This window comes from Crocodylus siamensis, chromosome 1 (assembly GCF_052110815.1).
Source record: "Crocodylus siamensis isolate JL-2025a chromosome 1, ASM5211081v1, whole genome shotgun sequence".
NCBI lineage: Eukaryota > Metazoa > Chordata > Crocodylia > Crocodylidae > Crocodylus > Crocodylus siamensis.
The window spans coordinates 204,034,942-204,055,434 of NC_143395.1; the positions used below are offsets into that span (position 1 = coordinate 204,034,942).

The 20,493-nt window shown below is 41.7% G+C and overlaps 1 protein-coding gene and 1 long non-coding RNA gene across 2 annotated transcripts in view; one reads left to right on the forward strand and one right to left on the reverse strand.

Moving 5' to 3' along the window:
- Positions 1–20,493, reverse strand: part of ZC3H6 (zinc finger CCCH-type containing 6) — a 62,852-nt gene that overhangs the window by 14,920 nt on the left and 27,439 nt on the right. The window contains exons 3-5 of the mRNA XM_090052983.1: positions 17,458–17,580; positions 14,802–15,057; positions 5,636–5,757 (exon numbers count right to left, since the gene is read on the reverse strand). Of these exons, the coding sequence (XP_089909109.1) occupies positions 5,636–5,757; positions 14,802–15,057; positions 17,458–17,580 (501 nt within the window). The remainder of the gene's footprint in view (positions 1–5,635; positions 5,758–14,801; positions 15,058–17,457; positions 17,581–20,493) is intronic.
- On the forward strand, positions 2–19,133 carry LOC149873920 (uncharacterized). The gene is made up of 3 exons (XR_016443103.1): positions 2–3,864; positions 14,033–14,343; positions 18,075–19,133. It is a non-coding gene; the product is annotated as an uncharacterized LOC149873920 (long non-coding RNA).

The following is a 20,493-nucleotide window of genomic DNA, read 5'->3' on the forward strand; positions in this document are numbered from 1 at the left end:
CGCACACATTTTTATGTGCACATACTATTTATACACTGAGCACACTTGAAAAATAATTATAGTATTTTGAGCAGTTGTTTTTCCAAAATGGAGCATAACTCTCAAATATAATCATTACACATCATGGTTTCAGGCCTCAGTACAGACTGCTGTACAAAGTTCACAAAAAGAGCTTCTTTTCTCCTATAATGTTAAGTAAAACTAAATATGCATGTATCAATTTTTAGGGTGGAGATAGTGGGTGTTTTCTGTTATAAATGCAACCAAGTTAGAAGCTTCTTTCTAATATAATGAAGGTTTGTATATCTCATTTTAGGAAACCAATGCAGGAAAAAATAAATCTAGATTTACTGTGCATAGGGTGGATATTGTATTTCTTGTAATAACTGTCTGAATTGAACAATGTGCTTCTTGAGGGGGAAGGAATAAGTGGGTTTTGGGGACAGCCACAGCTCTCAAACCCACAGATTCTTCTTTTATGGAGATAATGAATGGAGGCAGGGAGGGATGGGATGGAAAGCTGGGTTGAGTTAAATTGGGCCACAGGGGGACGCTCTTCTAGACTAGAGGCAGGAGTGGGGTGGGATGAAGTAGAATGTTTGGAATTTGGAGACACTGGGGAGGGGCTGGGCTGGTTATGCTACTGTATTTCATTTTTTCCCCTATAAGTTAGTTTCTTTTTTACTGTAAGCTGCCCCAAAAAAGCTCAAGGAAGGGCAGCATATAAATCTAATAAACAATCAAATAAATGCACTCATGAACAAACACACAAATAAAGTATTCTAGCTGTATTAACAGCTTGTAGTCAACAAGTAGGAGTCAAATCCCAACCTTCCAACATGTATACTTAAGTAAGCTGTTAGTGATGGTATTTTCATGTTAAAGAGGAAAATGAGAGATATGATTCTATGATGGGGATAGTGCTAATGAGGACTTCCTTTTCTGATACTATCCCAGTCTCAGGATCTTCCTCTCCAGAGAGAATATTTCCTGAAACTCAGATTATCTGTTCCCACTTCTCATCCCAGACCGACAATAGTCCATGAGGCCCATTGCAGAGCTGTCCCCCTCACTGATGGAGAAAGGTGAATGCCCACCCCTAGATTAGGGGAAGCCTAGATATTGTGTCCCCTAATATCACCACTTTAAAGACTATTCTTCTTGCTTTTGGAAGTGCTGAAGTGTCAAGAACCTGGGTGCACAGACTCTGGGCTTTCCCTATAGCCCCCTGCCCTTACGGTAAAAACCATCCTCATAGACACCTCCACACACACTTTCATGTCAACCTAGGATTCAAATGCATGAAGAAGTGCACTGCATTAACATCCTGGAGCTTCAATTGAGATTAGTGCCCCACAGGGTTAGTATTCTATACAAACAAGAGGATGTCCCTGACCAAGAAAGTTTATATTCTGAATAGATAGAGACACAAGTATTTCTCCCTAGTTTTTACAGGTTGGCATGAGGAAGCCACTGGGTAGTCTGTAACAGAACTTGGCACTAAACTCAGATCACTTCAGTTTGCAGACTACTGCCATAACTGCAAGGTTACCTTGCCTTTCAAGCAGAAGGAACTGTCCAGTCCTCTTGTACCAGTCTCTCTCTCACCACATAGCATGTCTTCATTCCCTGCTCCTCTTTCCAACTTATTTCCTTTTTGCCCTTACCACTGCTGCACAAGACTAGGCATTCTCTTTTCACCCAATGATCTCACTCTCTCTATGGCAGCAATTTTGCTTTCCCATTTCTACACATGTACTTTGGGGGCTGGTGGTTTCTGTCCCACTCAGTGACAGCAGTATCACTATCTTCCTGGCAAAGAAATCTACAGGAACTCTCTGACATAGGCAGACTGGGAATATGTAGTGGCAATACCAGATCCTGCCTTCTCCGCCACTTAGAAGTGGTGTTCTGATTGTTTAGGAGCCCTGATGCAAACCCACAGAGAAGGGAAGAAGAAAGCAAGCTGGATATATGCTATGAACCTGTGAAGTTCATCGACTTTACGACAGATATTCTGATGCCCCTTTACACGGTCTCTTGCAGAAAGTGGCAACTTGAAAGATGTACTTATGTAGTAGATTTATTTTTTCCCCTGTATCTCTACTGTATTCTGGATGCATAGGATTAGACCACTGTCCCTGTTCCCAAGCTTAATGTAATGGGTGAAGAACCTTCAAAGTTACTTCGACCAGACAACTGAAGAAGAGGAACGACAGGAACTGCTTAGGAATCTCTAAGTGTGTGACACACTTTGTCAGTTCTCATGGTGGATGGCTCTGAACCCTCAAACAAAAGGTCCTCAGCGGTATTCTGGACCTGCCTTAGGAAAATGAGACCTGGCAGCCAGGACAACCATCCTATAGCAGCTGCCACAGCCATGGATGGCAAGGCATGATATCAGCAGCATTTGGGACCACATGTAGGAAAACTTTACTATTACTTGGCCCTTAGCAGCAAAGGCTTACTACAATAAAATCCCTACTATCCGGCATGAGTGGAGAATGGAGGATGCCGGGTATCTAAAAATGGTGGTTACCTGAGAAACATGGGTTTCTGAATGGACACGGAGTGGCGGAGAATGGGGTGGGGGGGCGCAGGTGGGCACATGGAGCAGTGCAGGGTGGTGACAGAGAACACCCCCACCCCCAATGTCCAGCCGGCAATCCCGGTTAGTAGTGCGTTCTGGATAGCAGAATGCCAGATAACAGGGATTGTACTGTACTACTGCTTGCATATGCAGAAATAATTTCTAGCAAGGAATAGAATAATAATTCATTATTCTAAACTGCAGGTTGGCACAGAAGCAGTTTTCTTCCCAATGAGTTAAGCATTTTCACTCTGAAAAGAAAGGATCTGAGCTGCACATCCTTTACCTGCCATGCCAAATATCTGGTCTATGGGCCTAATTTAGCTTTTTCCTATTTACACCAAAAGTCAATAGAATTCTGTCAATTTACAGCAAGAAAATTCCCTGAAATTACAGAATTGAGTGGACATGGGTTTACAAAAGTTAGCACATTACATATGGCACAGACAAACATACATTTGGAGCAGTTTCAAAATGGGAGGGGGAGTCACTACTCTGGACCATGCAGGAGCTGCTATGCTGTAAGAGTTTCAAGTGCACAAGCTGAGAGTGATACTAATGTAGCAAAAACAGCTCATATTCATGTAGGAGGAATTTTATTACTTTTGTATCACTTGTGCACATTTAATTGTTGCAGTGTAACAACTGCTGCACATCCCTTTCACTCCTCACTTTTTAAAATGTTCTTAGTACACATCTGTTTATTCTGTATAGAAAAGCACCATGAAATTGATCATAGAGACTTCTTTCTGAAAAATATAATGTACCAGGGCATGTTTTCAGAGTACAGCATTTTAAAACTAGTAAACAGTGCTCTGCATCAGAGGCTTCTTCTGGTTGGCCACCTCTGAGTTGGGTAGATCCCTATCTATGACCCATAAGCCAGTTCCAGCCCAGAGCCATTTGATCTAGCCTCTGCACATGGGGTTTCAGGTGACAGAAACTTTCCCAACACTGGCCTGGGGAGAAGTGGCAGCAGCAAGTGCTTCCCCTGTGGTGCCACAGGGAGAAGAATCATGCTCGAGAATATCAGCTTTCATTCGAACATAATCAAGACTGTATACCTTATGAAAATAACTAGAGGTACACCGACATATTGGTGGCATGCATATTGGATCAGCACTGATGAAAGGAAAATTAACAAAATCAGCAATCAGCTTTTTTTGACCAGTGTAGCTAGTGATGTCACCAATAAATGCTGCATGCTATGTACAGTTGCAGCATGCACACAGCCAGGAATGCAGTCCGGCAGCTTGGAAAGCAGCATCCAGCTGGTAAGTCTGGGGGATGGGGGGAACAGATTAAGGGCCCCACAGGGAGGGAGGGAGTGGGGCAGGTGCTGCCCAGCCGGGGCAGAACACGGGACAGAGCTGTGGATGGCTCCTCTGCGGAGTATGTGTGTATATGTGCATGCATGTGCACGCGTGGAGGAAGCACCTCCCTACTGCTGCATGTACTCCCACGGGAGGCATGGGGGGCATGCGCCCCCCGTTCCCCACTGCAGGCTTTGGGCTAGGGCTATGCTGGCGCCTTCTTGGTGGGGTGGCTGGGTTAGGGCTGCGCTCAGGCGGGGTGGCTATGGGGAATTCTGGGATGGTGATAGTCCCACCTGTACCCACTCCACTCAGCATCAGTACCAGCACCTGCCCCACCCCCACCTGCCCCAACCCAGTCCCCTGCCAGGAGCAGAGCAGCACAGCCTCTGGCCCCAAGTCCGCCCTCACCCCGCTCACAAATCCAGGAGACACTTGCCCCACATATACCAGCCTGCATATCAGCTATTGGATTAGTGTTGGCCAAAAAAATCTTGATCAAGTGCAGTTTGCTTTGCTGATGATTTTGTCACACTGATGACTCATGTTTATCTTGGAGTCCACTATGACTCTGAAATCCCTTTCTGCTTTTGTGCTGCTGAGAGGGTCACTTCCCAGCCAGTAGGTGCGCTGGATATTTTTGTGCCCTAGGTGCAGCACTCTGCATTTGTCCTTGTTGTACTACATCCTATTGTGTACTGCCTGCTTTTCCAACTTGTCCAGGTCTGCCTGCATTCGTTCCCTACCCTTCGGTGTGTTCACTTCACACCACAATTTAGTACCACCCGTAAACTTGGACAAACTATAATTCATTATAAGAAATAATCACTGCTTAATTGCATGATAATGAATATTTGTCTAATGAACCAGTTGTGTGCATTCTTAGCTAGGAGAGGAATAAAAATAAACAGTATTTCATGGAGATTTAAAAATTAATGCTGCTACCAAATTTGGTCTTATTCTGCTGCAGACTGCAGTAGGCCCCTGTACTGATAACATTTTCTTGATAAATATATTTATTCTGGTAGCTAATGTTTGTATGCTTTTAATGTTTTTATTTTTCATTTATATTTATATATATACCTAGAGTAAAAAGCATAGCATGCCATGCAAATGATAAAAAAAATTGTTCCTATTTTATTCAAGGTTTATGCTGTTTATGTTCATTAGTTTTTCCTATTCATCTGTTCTTCTGCACCAAGTCCATATGCTACCACTCAGACCACTCACCACCAGAGTGCCAAAGTACTAAGAGAATTTCACACAAATTGATTCTCATTTTCACAACTTGCATCTGAAGAAAACTGAATAAAATCCATCAATTTTAGATGAAAGTGAACAAATGGTGTGCAAAGGCTTATCTTGTTGGCTGTAAAACACTACTGAATTGGTTCTTTCAAGAAAGCCACCTCCTCAAAAATAAATTTAATCTACTTAATTAAATGAAATTTCATTTAACTTCCTGTTAAAAAAAGGAAAGCTTATAAATCTCTTGCTAGTATTTCTTCCTATCTTTCTGGGCTTAAAATAGATAGGGAAATTATGCATTACTTTAAACTATCAAGGCTATTTTTTCAAACTGACGGGCCAGAAACCTCCTCTTCAGAAAGACTTTTGCCTAGATTCTGTACACAAAGAAAACATGCAAATCTATACACAGTTACTTTTAACAATGGAATGCCACAGTGTTTGTAGACAGACATATTAAGAGTTTAAGGTTAGTTACATGTACCTCTTGAAAGCCATCCGATCCTTTATTGGCCCCTCTTCCTCTTCCACGATCTTTGCGCTTCAATTTCTTCTGAATGCCACGCCCTCGACCAACATTAAAATTATTACCCCTTTGCGCTATACCTGAAAAATATTTTAAAAAATGTTTGAGATATCACCTAGGGAAAATACTACTACTTTCAGAAGGATTTTCAGTATGGCTTCCTGTTTAAATGACAACAGAAAGTGAAGGGGTAATGGATATATTTAAATATTAGCAAATATAGAAAACACTAATGGAAATTACTTGCTTTTCTTTCTTTCTCTACATTAATGAGTGAACGAATCCCTACATATCACCTTGAGTCTTGATGTGGCATGTATGATTTTATTAGTCAATTAAACGTTTATGGAATTAGCTGAAATTCTTGAAGGGTTAACCTGGATGGTAAACTGCATGCATCATTTACTTATTGTAAAAAGTCATCTTTTACAATGTAAAAGTGCTGCCACACCACTTGAGATAAATAAACATCTGTTTATTTATAAATAAACATCTGTAGTATTTCATAGCTGGTGATCTACAAAAAAAATTGCATTTTACGCTCTGAATTGTTTGTCAACACAACAGACATAACATTGATTTCCTTTAAATATCACTCTTGACATTTAAAGAGTATGTACAAAAGAATCACTAACATTATCTTTATATACATGACAAAATACAATTTTCTACAACTACAGAACTCTTTCCTGGATGCGAAGCAATCCTTATAATTATCAAACAAAAAAATAATTGTCTGTGAACACCAAAACAGGTGAGAGTAATTTACAAAAACAAAAAAAACCCACAGTGCCAGATCCAATTATTTCTATTGGATGTCTAAATGCAATCCTGTAATTTGTTCCAGGCTTTTAGGATATGTCAATGTGCCAGCAATATTTCTATGTGGAAGTGATTTTTTTCAGTGAAAATAAGTAAGATAAAACTTTTCCCTGCTGTAATTGATGTCCAGGAAATTTCATCTTCCCATAAAATGTTCCTGTAATTTTATTTGCACCAAAGTTGTATAGGAATACTGAAACAAAGGGCTGAAAGAGTCCTCTTCCATCACTGGGTCCCAATCCTCCCGCTATTGTAGGAAACTGTGTTATATAATCTCATTCATAAAATAATTGCTATGTTAAAACTAGTAAGGCTTCTTGCCCCCCACCATTTAACTTAATAAGGGTATTCCAATTGCAAAAATAAAGTAAATAACACTGGCCTAACAGGAATCTTTACACCCCTTCATGATCTTGATACACAAGATGGATGGAAGGAAAGAGGAAAAAGCAGCAAACATTTAAATATGCAAATATAAAGACAGGGGTAAAGCAGGAGAAGAACCAAGGGGTTAATTATGAGATGACTGTGAGGCTAGAAACAGTTAAATGACAAAGGTAAAAGGTGCATAAAGTACACATCTATTTTACATTGTCTGAGAGAGAGTCTGAGAGTTGGGGGTGGGGGGGAGATTTCTAACCATGACATAAGGATGTTCTCCTTGAGTTAGTGTCAAGACAGAGTTCATTCCTTTTGCAAGGAGGACTACCATTGTAAATATGCAAAAGTGGTCATGTGTTCATTAGCAACACAGAACTGCGACCAAGAGGGAAAGGTTTTAGGTTATTGCTCCACAAGTCTCAAAGTAAGAACATGAGCCTGTGAGAGACATGGCTGTACAAGAGAGAATACAGACAGTACAAATATTCTGCAGCCAAAGTAACGCAGAGGTCAGCAACTACCACTTTTAAGCAACACTACCTCTACTAATACAAAACACTGCAAGTTCTTGTCTCCATCTCCTTCCAAGTTGTTACCATACCTGTTGCTGGACTGGGCGCACTTTTTCTTGAAGCCAATAGCCCTGTTACTGGCCTCTTAAGAAATATACTTCCTTCAAACTTTTGTCCATATCTGCTCCTTGACCTTCTTTTGTAAAAAAACCCCAAAACCACCAAACCAAAAAACCCTCCCCACACTCTCCTCTTTTATATCTTATAATTGATTCTTTTAACTTGTGAACTGTATTAAAATGTCTCATGTCTAGATCAAGCATATTCTGTTTTTCACTTCAGTGGGCAGTTCCTTTCAATTATCCATTACATCTTGAAGAATTTAGGAAAGCACTTCCAGTAGTCTTATTAGCGGGTAAATGAAGACTGCTGGTTTGAGTATTAGAAGATGAGCGCTGAAATCACAACCTACACAGACTGGTAGAGCTCAGAACATAGTTGTAAATAGCTGAAGCTCAGCACTTTTAGGATTCACTAGCGTTCCAAAGAAAGTACTCATACACTCACTGTACTCAATATGACAGCAGTCATGGTGTCAACCCCATAAGACCGAGGCTCAGACAGATACTTGTACACAAATCTGAAGATAAAAATCTAGGAAGCAATGCTACCTTTGTCCTATGTATGTCCAAAGGACAAAATAAAAGGACCCAGTTAGGTCTATTGCTAATATCTCAGCTTAGTCTTAAATGATCTGAAAATAGAACTTCTGAACTGATGTAATCAGAAGAAATGTGGAAGAAGGCAGGGCAGAGCCTTACAGACAGACTACAGGTGGCCAATCTGCTCCATGTGCACCACAAGTGGCATGGGCAGCCTGTGTGTGGCACACAGCACATCAGAAAGGGGAAAGGCATCACAGTGGCAGATGGGACAGGAAGCAGACAGCAGAGCAGCAAGTTGGGCAGGAAGCACAGAGCAGGGAGTAGAAAACAGAGCAATAGACTATAGGCAGGGGAAGGGAATCAGAGTGGCACTCAGGAAGGGAGCAAAGCTAATTTGTGGCATGCCTGCCAAAAAGGTTGCCCCCTATTGTTATACACCAACTGAATCAGAGATGCAGCAGCTTTCATAAGCAAGAGCTCACTTCCTCAGATGCTATGAAAGGATGTAGAAAGACTAAGCTATCAAACAGAGAAAGTGATATGAATACAAAAGACAGGAAAGGGAAAGATGTGGTGGGGGAGGGAATGTTAAGAGGCAAACAAGTAATAAACCCATAGGGACAAAGATAAACCCATAGAGAACAAGGATAAATGCAAGGTGTTGCACCTGGGGAGAAAGAATCTCCAACACACCTATAGACTGGGCAGTACCCTTCTGAGTACCACAACAGTGGAAAGAGGTCTCGGAGTCCTGGCTGACATAAAAATGAACATGAGTCACCAGTGTAACGAGGTAATAAGCAAGGCTAACCACACTCTTTCTTACATCAGCAGGAGCATCATGAGCAGGTCTAGGAAAGTGATAATTCCCCTCTATGTGGCATTGGTGAGGCCGCAGATGGTACTATGTCCAGTTTTGGGTGCCGCACTTCAAGGGGGATGTCGATAACCTTGAGAGGGTTCAGAGAAGGGCTACTTGTATGGTTGAGGGCCTGCAGGTAAGACCCTATGAAGACATACTGAGGGATCTGAATCTCTTCAGCCTCTAAAAGAGAAGGCTGAGAGATGATCTTGTGGTTGCCTACAAACTCACGGGGGGGGGGGGAGGGGGGCAGCAGGGAATAGGGGACACTGTTTGCCAGGGTGCCCCTCAGGGTTACCAGAAATAATGGCCACAAACTGAAGGAGAACAGATTTAGATTGGACATAAGGAAGAAATTCTTTACAGTAAGGGTCACCAAAATAAGGAATGGGCTCCCAAGGGAGGTGGTGCTTCCCCCTATCCTAGAGATGTTCAAGAGGAGATTAGACAGGAATCTGGGTGGGGTTACTTAACCCCAGCACTCTTTCCTGCCTGGAGCAGGGGGTTGGACCCAATGATCTACAAGGTCCTTTCTGACTCAAGAAATCTATGAAAGGGGTCACACAAAAGTTATTCCAAACAGGATAAGAATCCACAGTCCCTGTTTAGGTCAGACTTGACAATCCAGTCTGTGGGTGATTTCTTGTTCTGTAATCTCACATTCAAATCTACTTTTAAAGATCTGCTGTTTAAAAATAGCTACTTTGAGGTTAGCAATGGAAGGTCCAGGAAGGTTAAAAAGTTCTACCACGGCTTGCATGTGTTTTAGGACTTGATGTCAGATCCACTCATTATTTCATATAAGGCAGGGGTGAGCAAATATTTCGGGTGGAGGGTCACTTACTGAGTTTTGGCAAGCTGTTGAGTGCCACATGGGTAGCCCCGCCCCTTGACAGGTGCCCCACCCCCTGGTTGCCATCTTGTGACTGGAAGCCCCGCTCCCTAACCTTTGCCACCAGAAGTCCCTCCCCTTGCCCCCTATTCCTTTCAGCAAGGGGTTTTGCCATCTTGGGACCAGAAAAATACCAAATTATATTCTAAAAAGTAAACATCTAAAACATTCATTAATTTGATTAAAAAAAATATGTCTGTCCTGGTTAACATGTATTTGTGTAGTGTACATAGAGGTGATTGTATATAACAGCAGCTTAAAACAAAGCCATACTCTTATATATTGTGGGGGTGTGTGTATAGGTTTGTGGGGGGATGTAACTGTCTGGGTATGTGGGAAAGGGTGCAGGTAGGTATGGGGTTTCTGGGGGACTGTGTGGAGGGAAGGTAGCTGGAAGTATGTGGGGGTGTGGGGTCTGTGTGTATGGAAGTGCGAGGGGGTTGTGAATATGTATGTATCGTGGAGTGTGTGTGTGGGACTCACCCTACAAACACACACACACCCGGTGCAGGCTCATGCTTCCCAGTCCACCAATGCAGCTGGGAGCCATGTGGTGCTGGAGAAGTTCACAGACAGGAAGGCAGGGAAATGGCTGAGGGTGGGGCAGGACTGGGCTGCTGCATCCTGCTGCCAGCTCCCCCTGGGTCCTGCTGCCTCTGGCTCTTGCTGTCTTTGACAGGCAGCCAGGAGCAGATGAACGTTAATTTTCTAAATTTTTTATGGGCTCTGCAGGCCGAATAGAATGTTGTGGCAGGCTGGATCCAATCTGCAGGCTGTATTTTGCCCACTCCTGATATAAAGCCTACACTATCTGTCTAATGTAGACAGCAGAGGGGCACTGTAAGCAGGTGATGGCATATATGCAGAAGCAATTAGTGACAGACAGGGGGGACAAGGCTGAGCTCTTCAATGAGTTTTTTGCCTCAGTGTTCCTGAACAAGGGTCAAGATAAGTCTCCTAACAGGTTCTTAGATGGGCATCAGAGGGACATAGTCTACCAACTGTTGATGCTGACTTGGTGCAGAGTCACTCGGATGGATTGGATGTGTTCAAGCCAGCAGACCTGAATGAGCTGCATCTGAGGGCAGTGAAGGAATTGGCTGGTGTCATAGCAGAACCACTGGCATAGCTGTTTGAGTGCTCGTGGCACTTAAGTCAGGTCCCGGATGACTGGAAAAGAGCCAATGTGGTCCCTATTTTCAAGAAGGGGAAAAAGGAGTATCCAAGTAATTATAGGCCAGGCAGTCTCACCTCCATCCTTGGAAAAGTCTTTGAAAAGATTATTAAGGATTATATTTGTGTAAGTCCAGTGGGAAAAGTAATGCAGCAGGGCAACCAGCATGAATTTGTAGCAGGTAGATGACGTTTGACTGATTTGGTTTTGTTTTATGACCAGGTCACAAAATGCTTAGACGCAGGAGTAGGGGTGGATGTCCTTTTCTTGACATTTAGGAAGGCCTTTGATAGGGTATCTCATTCCGTTCTCATAAATAAATTAAGAGGATGTGACTTAGATGTTTACACATTCCGGTGGGTGGCAAATTGGCTTCGGGGTTACAGAGTGGTAGTAGATGGCTTGGTATCGACCTGGAAGGATATGGGTAGTGGGGTCCCACAGAGCTTGGTCCTTGGACCTGTACTCTTCATCATGTGGGTGTGAAGTCTACTCTGTCCAAGTTCGTGGATGATACTAAATTGTAGGGTGAAGTGAACACACTGGAGGGTAGGGACTGATTACAGGCAGACCTGGACAGGTTGGAAAAGTGGGCAGAACACAACAGGATGCAGTACAACAAGGACAAGTGCAGAGTGCTGCACCTAGAGCATAAAAATATCCAGCACACCTACTGGCTGGGAAATGACCCTCTCAGCAGCACAAAAGCAGAAAGGGATCTCAGAGTTACAGTGGGCTCCAAGACGAACATGAGTCGTCAGTGTGACAAAATCATCAGAAAAGCAAACTATACATTATCATGCATCAGGAGATGCATGACAAATAGATCCAAGGAGGTGATACTTCCCCTCTATGTGACAGACTGCAGTTGGAGTACTGTGTCCAGAGGAGGGTCACTTGCAGGCCAAGTCCTATGAGGAGAAACTAAAAGACCTGGACCTCTTAAGCCTCCACAAGAGAAGGCTCAGAGGTGATCTTGTGGCTGCCTACAAATTAAGGGGGCATAGCAAGGAATCAGTGATGCTGTGTTCACCAGGGCACCTCCTGGGGTAACAAGGAACAATGGTCACAAAGTGACAGAGAGCAGACAATAGGAAGAACTTCATGGTAAGAGTGGCCAAAATTTGGAATGGACTTCCAAGGGAGGTGGTGCTCTCCCCTACCTTGGGGGTCTTTAAGAGAAGGCCAGATAGGCATTTGGCTGGGGTCATCTGACCCCAGCACTTTCCTGCCCAGGCAGGGGGTCAGACTCGATCTGTTGAGGTCCTTTCCGACCTTAGCATCTATGAATCTATGATGCTGGTAAAAGCACAGGTGAATGATTCTCCAATGTTATAAGCTGTGTTATTTGGCCTAATGATGATGTAGTCTGTATTAATGAGGGGGCACAGCTAGCATCTGGATCCAGTGCAAGGCCAGATGGCACAATGAAAATAGGAGCTCAGCAGCCTGTTGCTTGAAAGACACTGTTTGAGTTTAGGGGATGTTTGAAAGACAGGACAGGTTTGATGGCTATCATTTTCCAGAAGGGGCTATGGTGGTCATTAATGATGTGTCCAATGCATTGAAGAGGAAACACAGAGGAATTCTTGATTCAGCCCAAGAGAAAGGGTTCTACCAATGACACCAGGTCTCGTCTTACCTGAAAGTTTCTCTTCAGAATAAAATAATTTAGGATATAATTTCTTTACATAGCACAAAATATTTGATTATGATCTGATAATATATTTGCGCCATTGTAGAAAAAACTCTGTTCAAAGAATGTATCTGACAGATGAATGTTTGGTTTTAACCAAAGGAAAAAAATCAGAACTCTGGTGAGCAGCTTTTATTTCCTACAGAGTCCACAAACCTTGGAAAACGATGTAGACCCAAAGAAATAACACTGTAAACAGTAACACAGATGAGAAAGGAATTATTTTATGCATTGGTATTATCTTCATTTTTTACATCTTTAATGCCCTGAGACAAATAGCTCAAGTGTAAGTAACATCCAAAAATGGGTGCAGACAAATGTCCTGATGTCTGAGCCAGATGATGTCAAGATAGCATGGTTTACTCTCTCTCAAAGGTCTGCTGTTGAACAGGGAACCAACTCATGGATATATGCAACTGAGTAGACTAATTATAGGTCATGAAAAGGCAAAGTAATGCCAATGACATTTTATGACAGTAATTTGATATACTGTCTATCTGAAGAATAGCATTACACATCAACATTTTCAAGGAATACGGATTCTCAATCTCAATAAAAAAATTCCATATTTAAAAATTAAGTGTTTTCCCACTGGTCGTCATTTCTACTTGAATATTCAAGTACATTAAAAAAATTAAACCATTTTCATGGGGTCCTAATACCTGAAAATGATTTGTCTGCTACAGCCAAACAGACAATGAAAATCCAAGGTCTTTGCTGATACTGAAGAAAAGTAAATTCTGGGACTAAAACACTTGAAAAGTAGTACCGGTGGTCCCCACCTTATTGGAACAAAGATCTCTGATAACGTGACAGCACTGTCTCAGAAGTGGTGACAAAAGTCTCACTTACTAAATTTTAAATATTGATGCTCTGTGGAAGTTTTGGGGATGTCAATGTTTTTAAAAAAAAAATTACATTCATGTAAGAAGCCTGTAACCTCACTGACTCAGCATCAACAAATGATAAAGGAGTAGATTCTGGGAAAGCTTTTTAAGGTCTGTCATCGGAAACAACATACTGTCAGCAGCATTTGGAACCCTGATGTTTCCAGGTAGTAATAACCTTTGATGATTTCAAAGTTGGAACATCAATAGTAGGATTAGAAATTAGTCATTTTCCGAGTCACTAAGTAGTACGATTCTGAATGTAGCTCAATAGATAAGAGAGCTATCTCAGCCTGAACCTAAGAATGGATTTCCAAGGTTTCTGTGTCGAGGATGTCTTGAGACTTGGGTACCTCAGTTGGCAACAGTTGGCCAAACTGAAGGGCTTTGAAACCAAAAAGGTCCACTTGAATAATCTTCAAAACCCCAGCCTTTAAATATGTGAATTCTATTGATTTAATCAGGGGAACACCTATCAAAGGAATGCCTACATCTTAGACAACTTTTCTTACTATTGTGGGAAGTGATCACTTTAAGTGCTCACATGAGACTAAGCATCTGAAAACAAGAGAAGCCTGCAACAGGTGATCAGATTTATGAGTGCTGAACTGGTAGATCCTGGAGGAACAGGGGACTATGGTGTCACCTATGAAAATAAACAATCCAAGGTGCCAGGTTCTCAAAACCAGCCAGGAACAGTCCAGATGGATCTGAGGGACTTCAAGCCACTTAGAAAATGTCACAGTATACGACTCTCCAGAACATGAGAATTTAGGTAAGTACCTTTAAAATCTAACCCTAAATCAAAATGCATTTTCAAAGCTGAATATTTACAATAGATCTCACTCAGCTCCACTCATGACTGGTTTCATACAATACATCACATGCAAAGTTATTCTGTAGCAGTATTACTCCTTAAATAGTTAAACAATTCACAGCAGTTGTCAAATATTTTTAATTTATACTATTTAAGAAATGGCATGGACCTTCATCCTGGTTATGCAGCACTGCTCTGTGACCACGTAATTTTAGCTCTGATGATACAGCACGAAATGTAATGAGTTTCCTAGCTGTATGCAAGAAGAATAGTGCTATTGGCAGAGCTCAGCATTTAATTACCAGGAGTGAGATTCCAAGTTTAAAATGCTTTTTAACCATTAGAATGACATCTTCCCATTTAACATGTGCCTGAAAAGGACTCATATAGTTATCAAAGCAAACAAACTACCTTACCTTTTTGAATTCCTTTCATTCCCTGCTTTTTCACTGGTTCTTTAGGAAATGGAGCTCCTAAATCAGTATTTGAGGTTTCTTTAGCTTGTCTGTATTGTTTCAACTGATCAGCAAAATCTTCCAACTTTTCTTCCTCATTATAGCTACCAAAATTTTCATCGCTGTAGTTGCCATATTCATCATACTCCTTACTTTTTAATTTTTTACTATGTTGTGTCTTTTGTGAAGGCATGTAATTTCCTGATAAATGCCCATGCTGCAGGAAAGAGTGTCCATTAAATGCAAATTACATATAGACATACACACACACAACCCTCACACACTTTAGAAAACAATTACTTTATATTATCACTTCCGCTTCAAGTGCTTAACTAGTTCAAAGTTGTTTCCTTGATTTGCATAAACAAGTATCATTGTTGAAAAGTTCAGTTTGTTTATTCACAATTAGATGTCCTGTATTCAAGATTTCTAATGATGTCACAGTGCAACAAAAGAGAACAGAAAACTCTCCAAAACATTGGCCTTCAAAGCTTTAGTATTCTAGAACTATACATACTGGATGCATTTACAGAAGATGCTTTATTGTGCAGTACAGCTAATTACTAAGCAGTAAGCCTCTGCATCTACATGTACAGATGCTTACTGCGCAGTAACTGGCTCTAATCATGAGTAAATCTGCTACCTGCAAATGCAAGTAGCATATTTACTTGAGATTAATAACTGCACAGTAGCACTCATGTAATCCCCTGGCTGGGAGCAAATGGGATCACAGGGCCTGGGCTGGGAGATCTTTATATCTCAGCGCCAGCTCCATGGTTGCAGGGTCAGTGCTGGGAAAGCGGACTGATGCAGGGGGTTGGAATTTGCACCTCCCCTGCAGCTCTTTCTAAGTCCCCTAACCCTGATCAGGAGTTCCCTGATGCTGTGGCAGGGGGATATAGTCCCAGCACCAGCAACAGCCAGGCCCTGCCAGAAGACAGCTGTCTCCTGGCCCTGTGCTCCCTGCCAGCACTTGGGCTAGCACCCAGGGGGAGCCTAGAGCTCCCTCTAGCTCCTGCATGGGCCCAGTGTAGGGCCAGCAGGGGCTCCTAAGAGACTGCTCGTGTAGCTGCATGTCCGGGAGTGTTTACTCATGAGTAAAGTGCTCCCAGATCAAATGCATGTGTAGACACATTGACTAAATACAGTTTTGGACCCATAACAAAATTCTTTTTAAAAAATGAAGAAAAGGTGGCATGATGTCAGTTAAAAACCTCTTTGTTTCTGTAAAGTGGATGCATTCAAAAAGGGTCAGACTCCATTACATCTATTAGGCACATAAGTGGGCTTGGTGGCCTCAGTGTGACTCTATTCCACATTGCTCAGGTCCCTGAAAACTGTTAATAAAAATGTGTGTATTTTATTTATGAATAAAATTCATCAGAATATCAACCCCCTGCATTTCAGGAACAAGCTGAACATTGCCTCCAGTAGTTATGGGTATGGTTTCTCTCAGAGGTAGGATATGTGTTTTTGTACACTGCTGTTTGAAGCATCCAATACTAATCTGTCAGAGACTGAAAAATGCCTTAACTGGACATTGGTTTAAACTGCTGTATCAACTCCTGTGTTTTTACTGCACTGTAGGGGGAAATGTTATTCCATTAAAAATAAATAAAAAAAGTGGAAATATTTCTATCGAGACTGAAGTTCTAGAAAAAAATTCCATATAACAAAAGAATTCCTGAAATTAATCAACTTCCACTTACATTAGCTTATATAACCTAAAATTTATTTGTCAAGATATATTTTATAATGACAAATATAAAAGCATAGTGCTTGTTAACAGCTACACCAAAAGGTTTTTTTTAAAAAAAAGGTTTTGCTCTATTTTAGAAAAAACAATACATTTTTAAAAATGAATTAAAAGGAAACATATACAAATATGTTTTAGTTACCAAAGTAATAGAAATGAGGATGAAAACTTGAGTGGATCTGTAGTTACGAACATGTAAATAATATGTAAGAAATCCATTCTTTGTTACTGACATTTTCATTTCCTAGTATGTAAGCCTGCAGCTGGCAACCTTTTCAAGCTGCAGGATAGAATATCCCAGCTCCAGTTTGATGCAAGTCGGGTGGCTTCTGTGGTGTGTCAGCAGGCTCTGCCTATGCCCATGTTGCCACCATTTTTCCCAACTCCCTCCTACTCAGCTGGAAGCTGCATCCACGCTGTTGGTGCTTCCAAAGTGGTGGCTTCTTCAAGGTCACTGTACTTCGGTCAATACCTACCTTATTAACTAGAGTGATAATGTTCTTCCCAGAATTTAAAAATAATTCTTCCATGGACTGGGAAAAGCAGATATGAAATGTATTTTTGATTCTGATGAGTACTTTCCTACCTGACTGAAAAAAGGAGAGAATTCCCCATTTGCCTGTACTAGTGGAATTCCTGCCATCAAATGTTAAACTGTAAAGTAAAACTACTCTAGTAACATGGGATATACTTGTTAATAAAATATCACTCAAGAGAAATGAGATCTAAATGCATTTCCAGAGAGAGCTTTCAGGATGGATATTATGATTTGCATGCATTTACAAATATCATATAATAAATGTATTACTTAGAAACTGTAGCTAAATGGAAGAGAGAAAAAAATAGTTTTATATATTATACCTGAAGGAATGACGAATCATAATCTCTGTACAGACTGCTCCCCTTCTTATGTGATCTTTCTGTACGTTCAATGTCGGAGTCAAGACTGTAGTCTGAACTGTCATCACTAGAGGGTGAATTATGCTGAAAAACAAAACCCAACATTATTACCATAGTATTCTTATACAAGGGACTCCACGTTGGCCACTTAAGTACACAGCCCTCAGGCTATGAATAAAAGGCCGTACATTTATCCTAGCATAATGTGAACAGTGCTTTTTCCCCTTTGTTGTTTCTAGCACAGTTAATGGAGCCCAATTAGTTACAAAGTAACTCGCGGCAAAATTACACTTGCAGTTTGCATTTAATTAACTGGAGTATAATTTAGAATTAGATTACAAGGCTAAAAGATACTATTTATTTAAGTGGTCAATGCATTTCACTAGTGTGCAGGTAAGCAACAGGCAACTCACTGGAACCAGTATTGTGTTGAAAGCTAAGCAAATTATGCACTTATTTGGTAAGTAAAATTGAAATATATTGCACATACGCTAGTTAGCATATAAAATATAGGAAAGACTGGCCAACCATATCCATTAAAATTATCAATTGATTTTGTTCTTCCTCTCTGTTCCCAGAGGACCCAGAATGGTATCTTGCTGTGCCAATCTCCTTCCTGGTTCTGACGAAGTGAGAGGTAAACATTCACAGCTACAATGGTACAATACTTGAGTTTCTCCCAACACTTTTTTTTAGGAGGCTGGAGTGCTACACTCTAATGAGGCTGCCAAATAGGCTGCAACAGCAGATCCACTTCGCAAGGTGGGAAGGTGTGCCAAAGAATGGATTCTCAGAACTCTTGCCATCTGAGCAGCATATACTTTTCCTGGCTTCATTTTTCAGTGAAGGATGAATCCTTCTCATCAAGAAACCATGTTGTCAAAGCTGCACCTGCCTACTGGAGGAGGACAGTTTAAACAGTGGGAAGAAATGTGGACCCTGTACAAATTTTAGTTGCAGATCAGGCTGTGGGGCTTGTAGAGGCATCCCTTGTTCTCCCTGGGTCTTCCAAAGCACAGGGGGCAAGTCTTTGTCCATGGGAAGAGTAGAGCAGAGTCTGAACTTGCCCATTTACAACCCCACCTTTTCTAGGATTGCAGCTGTTGCCCTGAAGTGGGTCTCCTGGAATCCAAAGGGAATACCCCGGAGTTACCTGGGTAACTCCTCAATCTCCTATCCTAGACTAACTGAACTCATCATGGGGAAAAAGGGTTGGAGGCACTACTTATAGGGCTTCCTACACTGCAAGGGATTTCTGAAGGGAGACAGTGCCCTATTCTCTCATTTTGGGTGTAGGCTGAACCTCCACTTCAAGCAAAAGTGTCTAATATGAGGACCTTGTTGTCTTCTTAGCCACTCTGGAAGCCTGTTAAGTAAGTGTGTTTGGGAAGGGGTGGGGAGAAACAGCTGCATTTGGGATCAAAGGCCCAGGCTGTCAGTGCCTTGTATATTGCTAGAGCACTGTCACAAAGGCCACAGAGAGAAATGCATTTGTAGCACTACAATTGCCACAGCACTCTGAAGCACTAGAAAAATGTAGTGGTACAAGGTGCAAAACGATGCACAGAGCTCCTTGGCCGAGGGTAGCTCTCTTGAGGACAAGGCTGTCAGTAAGCAGGGACCTAGAACCAGGCTTGTACAATGAGCACAGCAGAGATGCAGCCTGCAGTATGGGAGAGGGGAGGAGGAAGGTGGCTGCACGTGCAGGTTATGTTCTTCTGGGGCTGCACTCAGTGACTGCATCTTGGAACAGTAAGGAAAACAGGGAGCACTGTGAGATGCTGGCAGACGAAGAGAACTTCTGTAGCTTTTATGGTGTGCTGAACAGATGTTACATATTGTGCTACAGAGAAGTTCTTGTTTCATGATGGAACAATGGTGCTTCCACCATTTCTGTAGCACATGGGGGGCATGCTTGTCCTCTCACTTACTGTAGCATTGCATATATAGCACTGTAAGGGTAATGTCTGTCTAATGTCTGTCATAGCTAAAGATTTCTACAGGTCTCCAAGACCTGTTTTCTTTATCACCTAGTAAGGTTCCTGTTGAAGAAGTATCCCTCACTTGGTGTACACCATGGGTGTCGAAGACCCAGCCAAGAGAACTATTTCACTCCGTCTGCAGGGCTCCTAAAGAGGCCTGGAGAAGCAGGGGTGGGGCCTGCTGCTGAATTCCCAGGTATGAAGACCAGCAGCAGGGGATGGGGGAAGCAATGGTGACATTAGCCCAGCATCACTGGTGCTTGTGCTGCAGTATGGATTTAGCTTTGTTAAAACTCTAGAGATGAACATTAGTATGCTATCTTTATCTGATAATTACAGTAAGTTAACTTAAAATTTATATTATTGAAACAATAAACAATTTCTGTTACAAGCAATTCCATCATAAATTCCTCATTATATCTTTTTTTTATTTAAAGTTATGGAAATAACTGCAGTGACTGACCAATGCCTGAGTCTCCTGAAACAAGACCTCAAAATCCAAATAATCTTATCAAAGTATAGCAGGGGCATGTAGGGAGAAAAATCATGCAGATCAAGAAAAAAACTGAGATACAGCCAGCAAGGGATATGAAAGTGAACAACAACAAGATATTATTCTATAAGAGGAAAGTGTAAGTCCTTTACTGAATGGGGAAGAGACTCTAATAATGGATGAGACAAAGAAAACCAAAGTATTTAGTGGGACCCCCTGAAGGGATATGGGACACTGGAGCCATGGGTCAAGTCCAGGATATGCAGTCAATGGACATTATATAGGGGAAGCTCAAGTCCAATTTCCCAGCAATCCCCAGCTGCTATTGTCAGCTCTCAGACATTCCTCTCAGTATAGAGGGTGTTACTGCTCAGCTGCTAACACTCCTAACTCATTAGAATATTTGTCAGATATTGTTCTGGCATACTGCCAAAAATTCATGGAAAAGCACAAGCAACATGAAGGAGAGAGTTTCTGAACAAGTTACAACTCAGCTAATTCTTAACAGGAACTAATCTACTA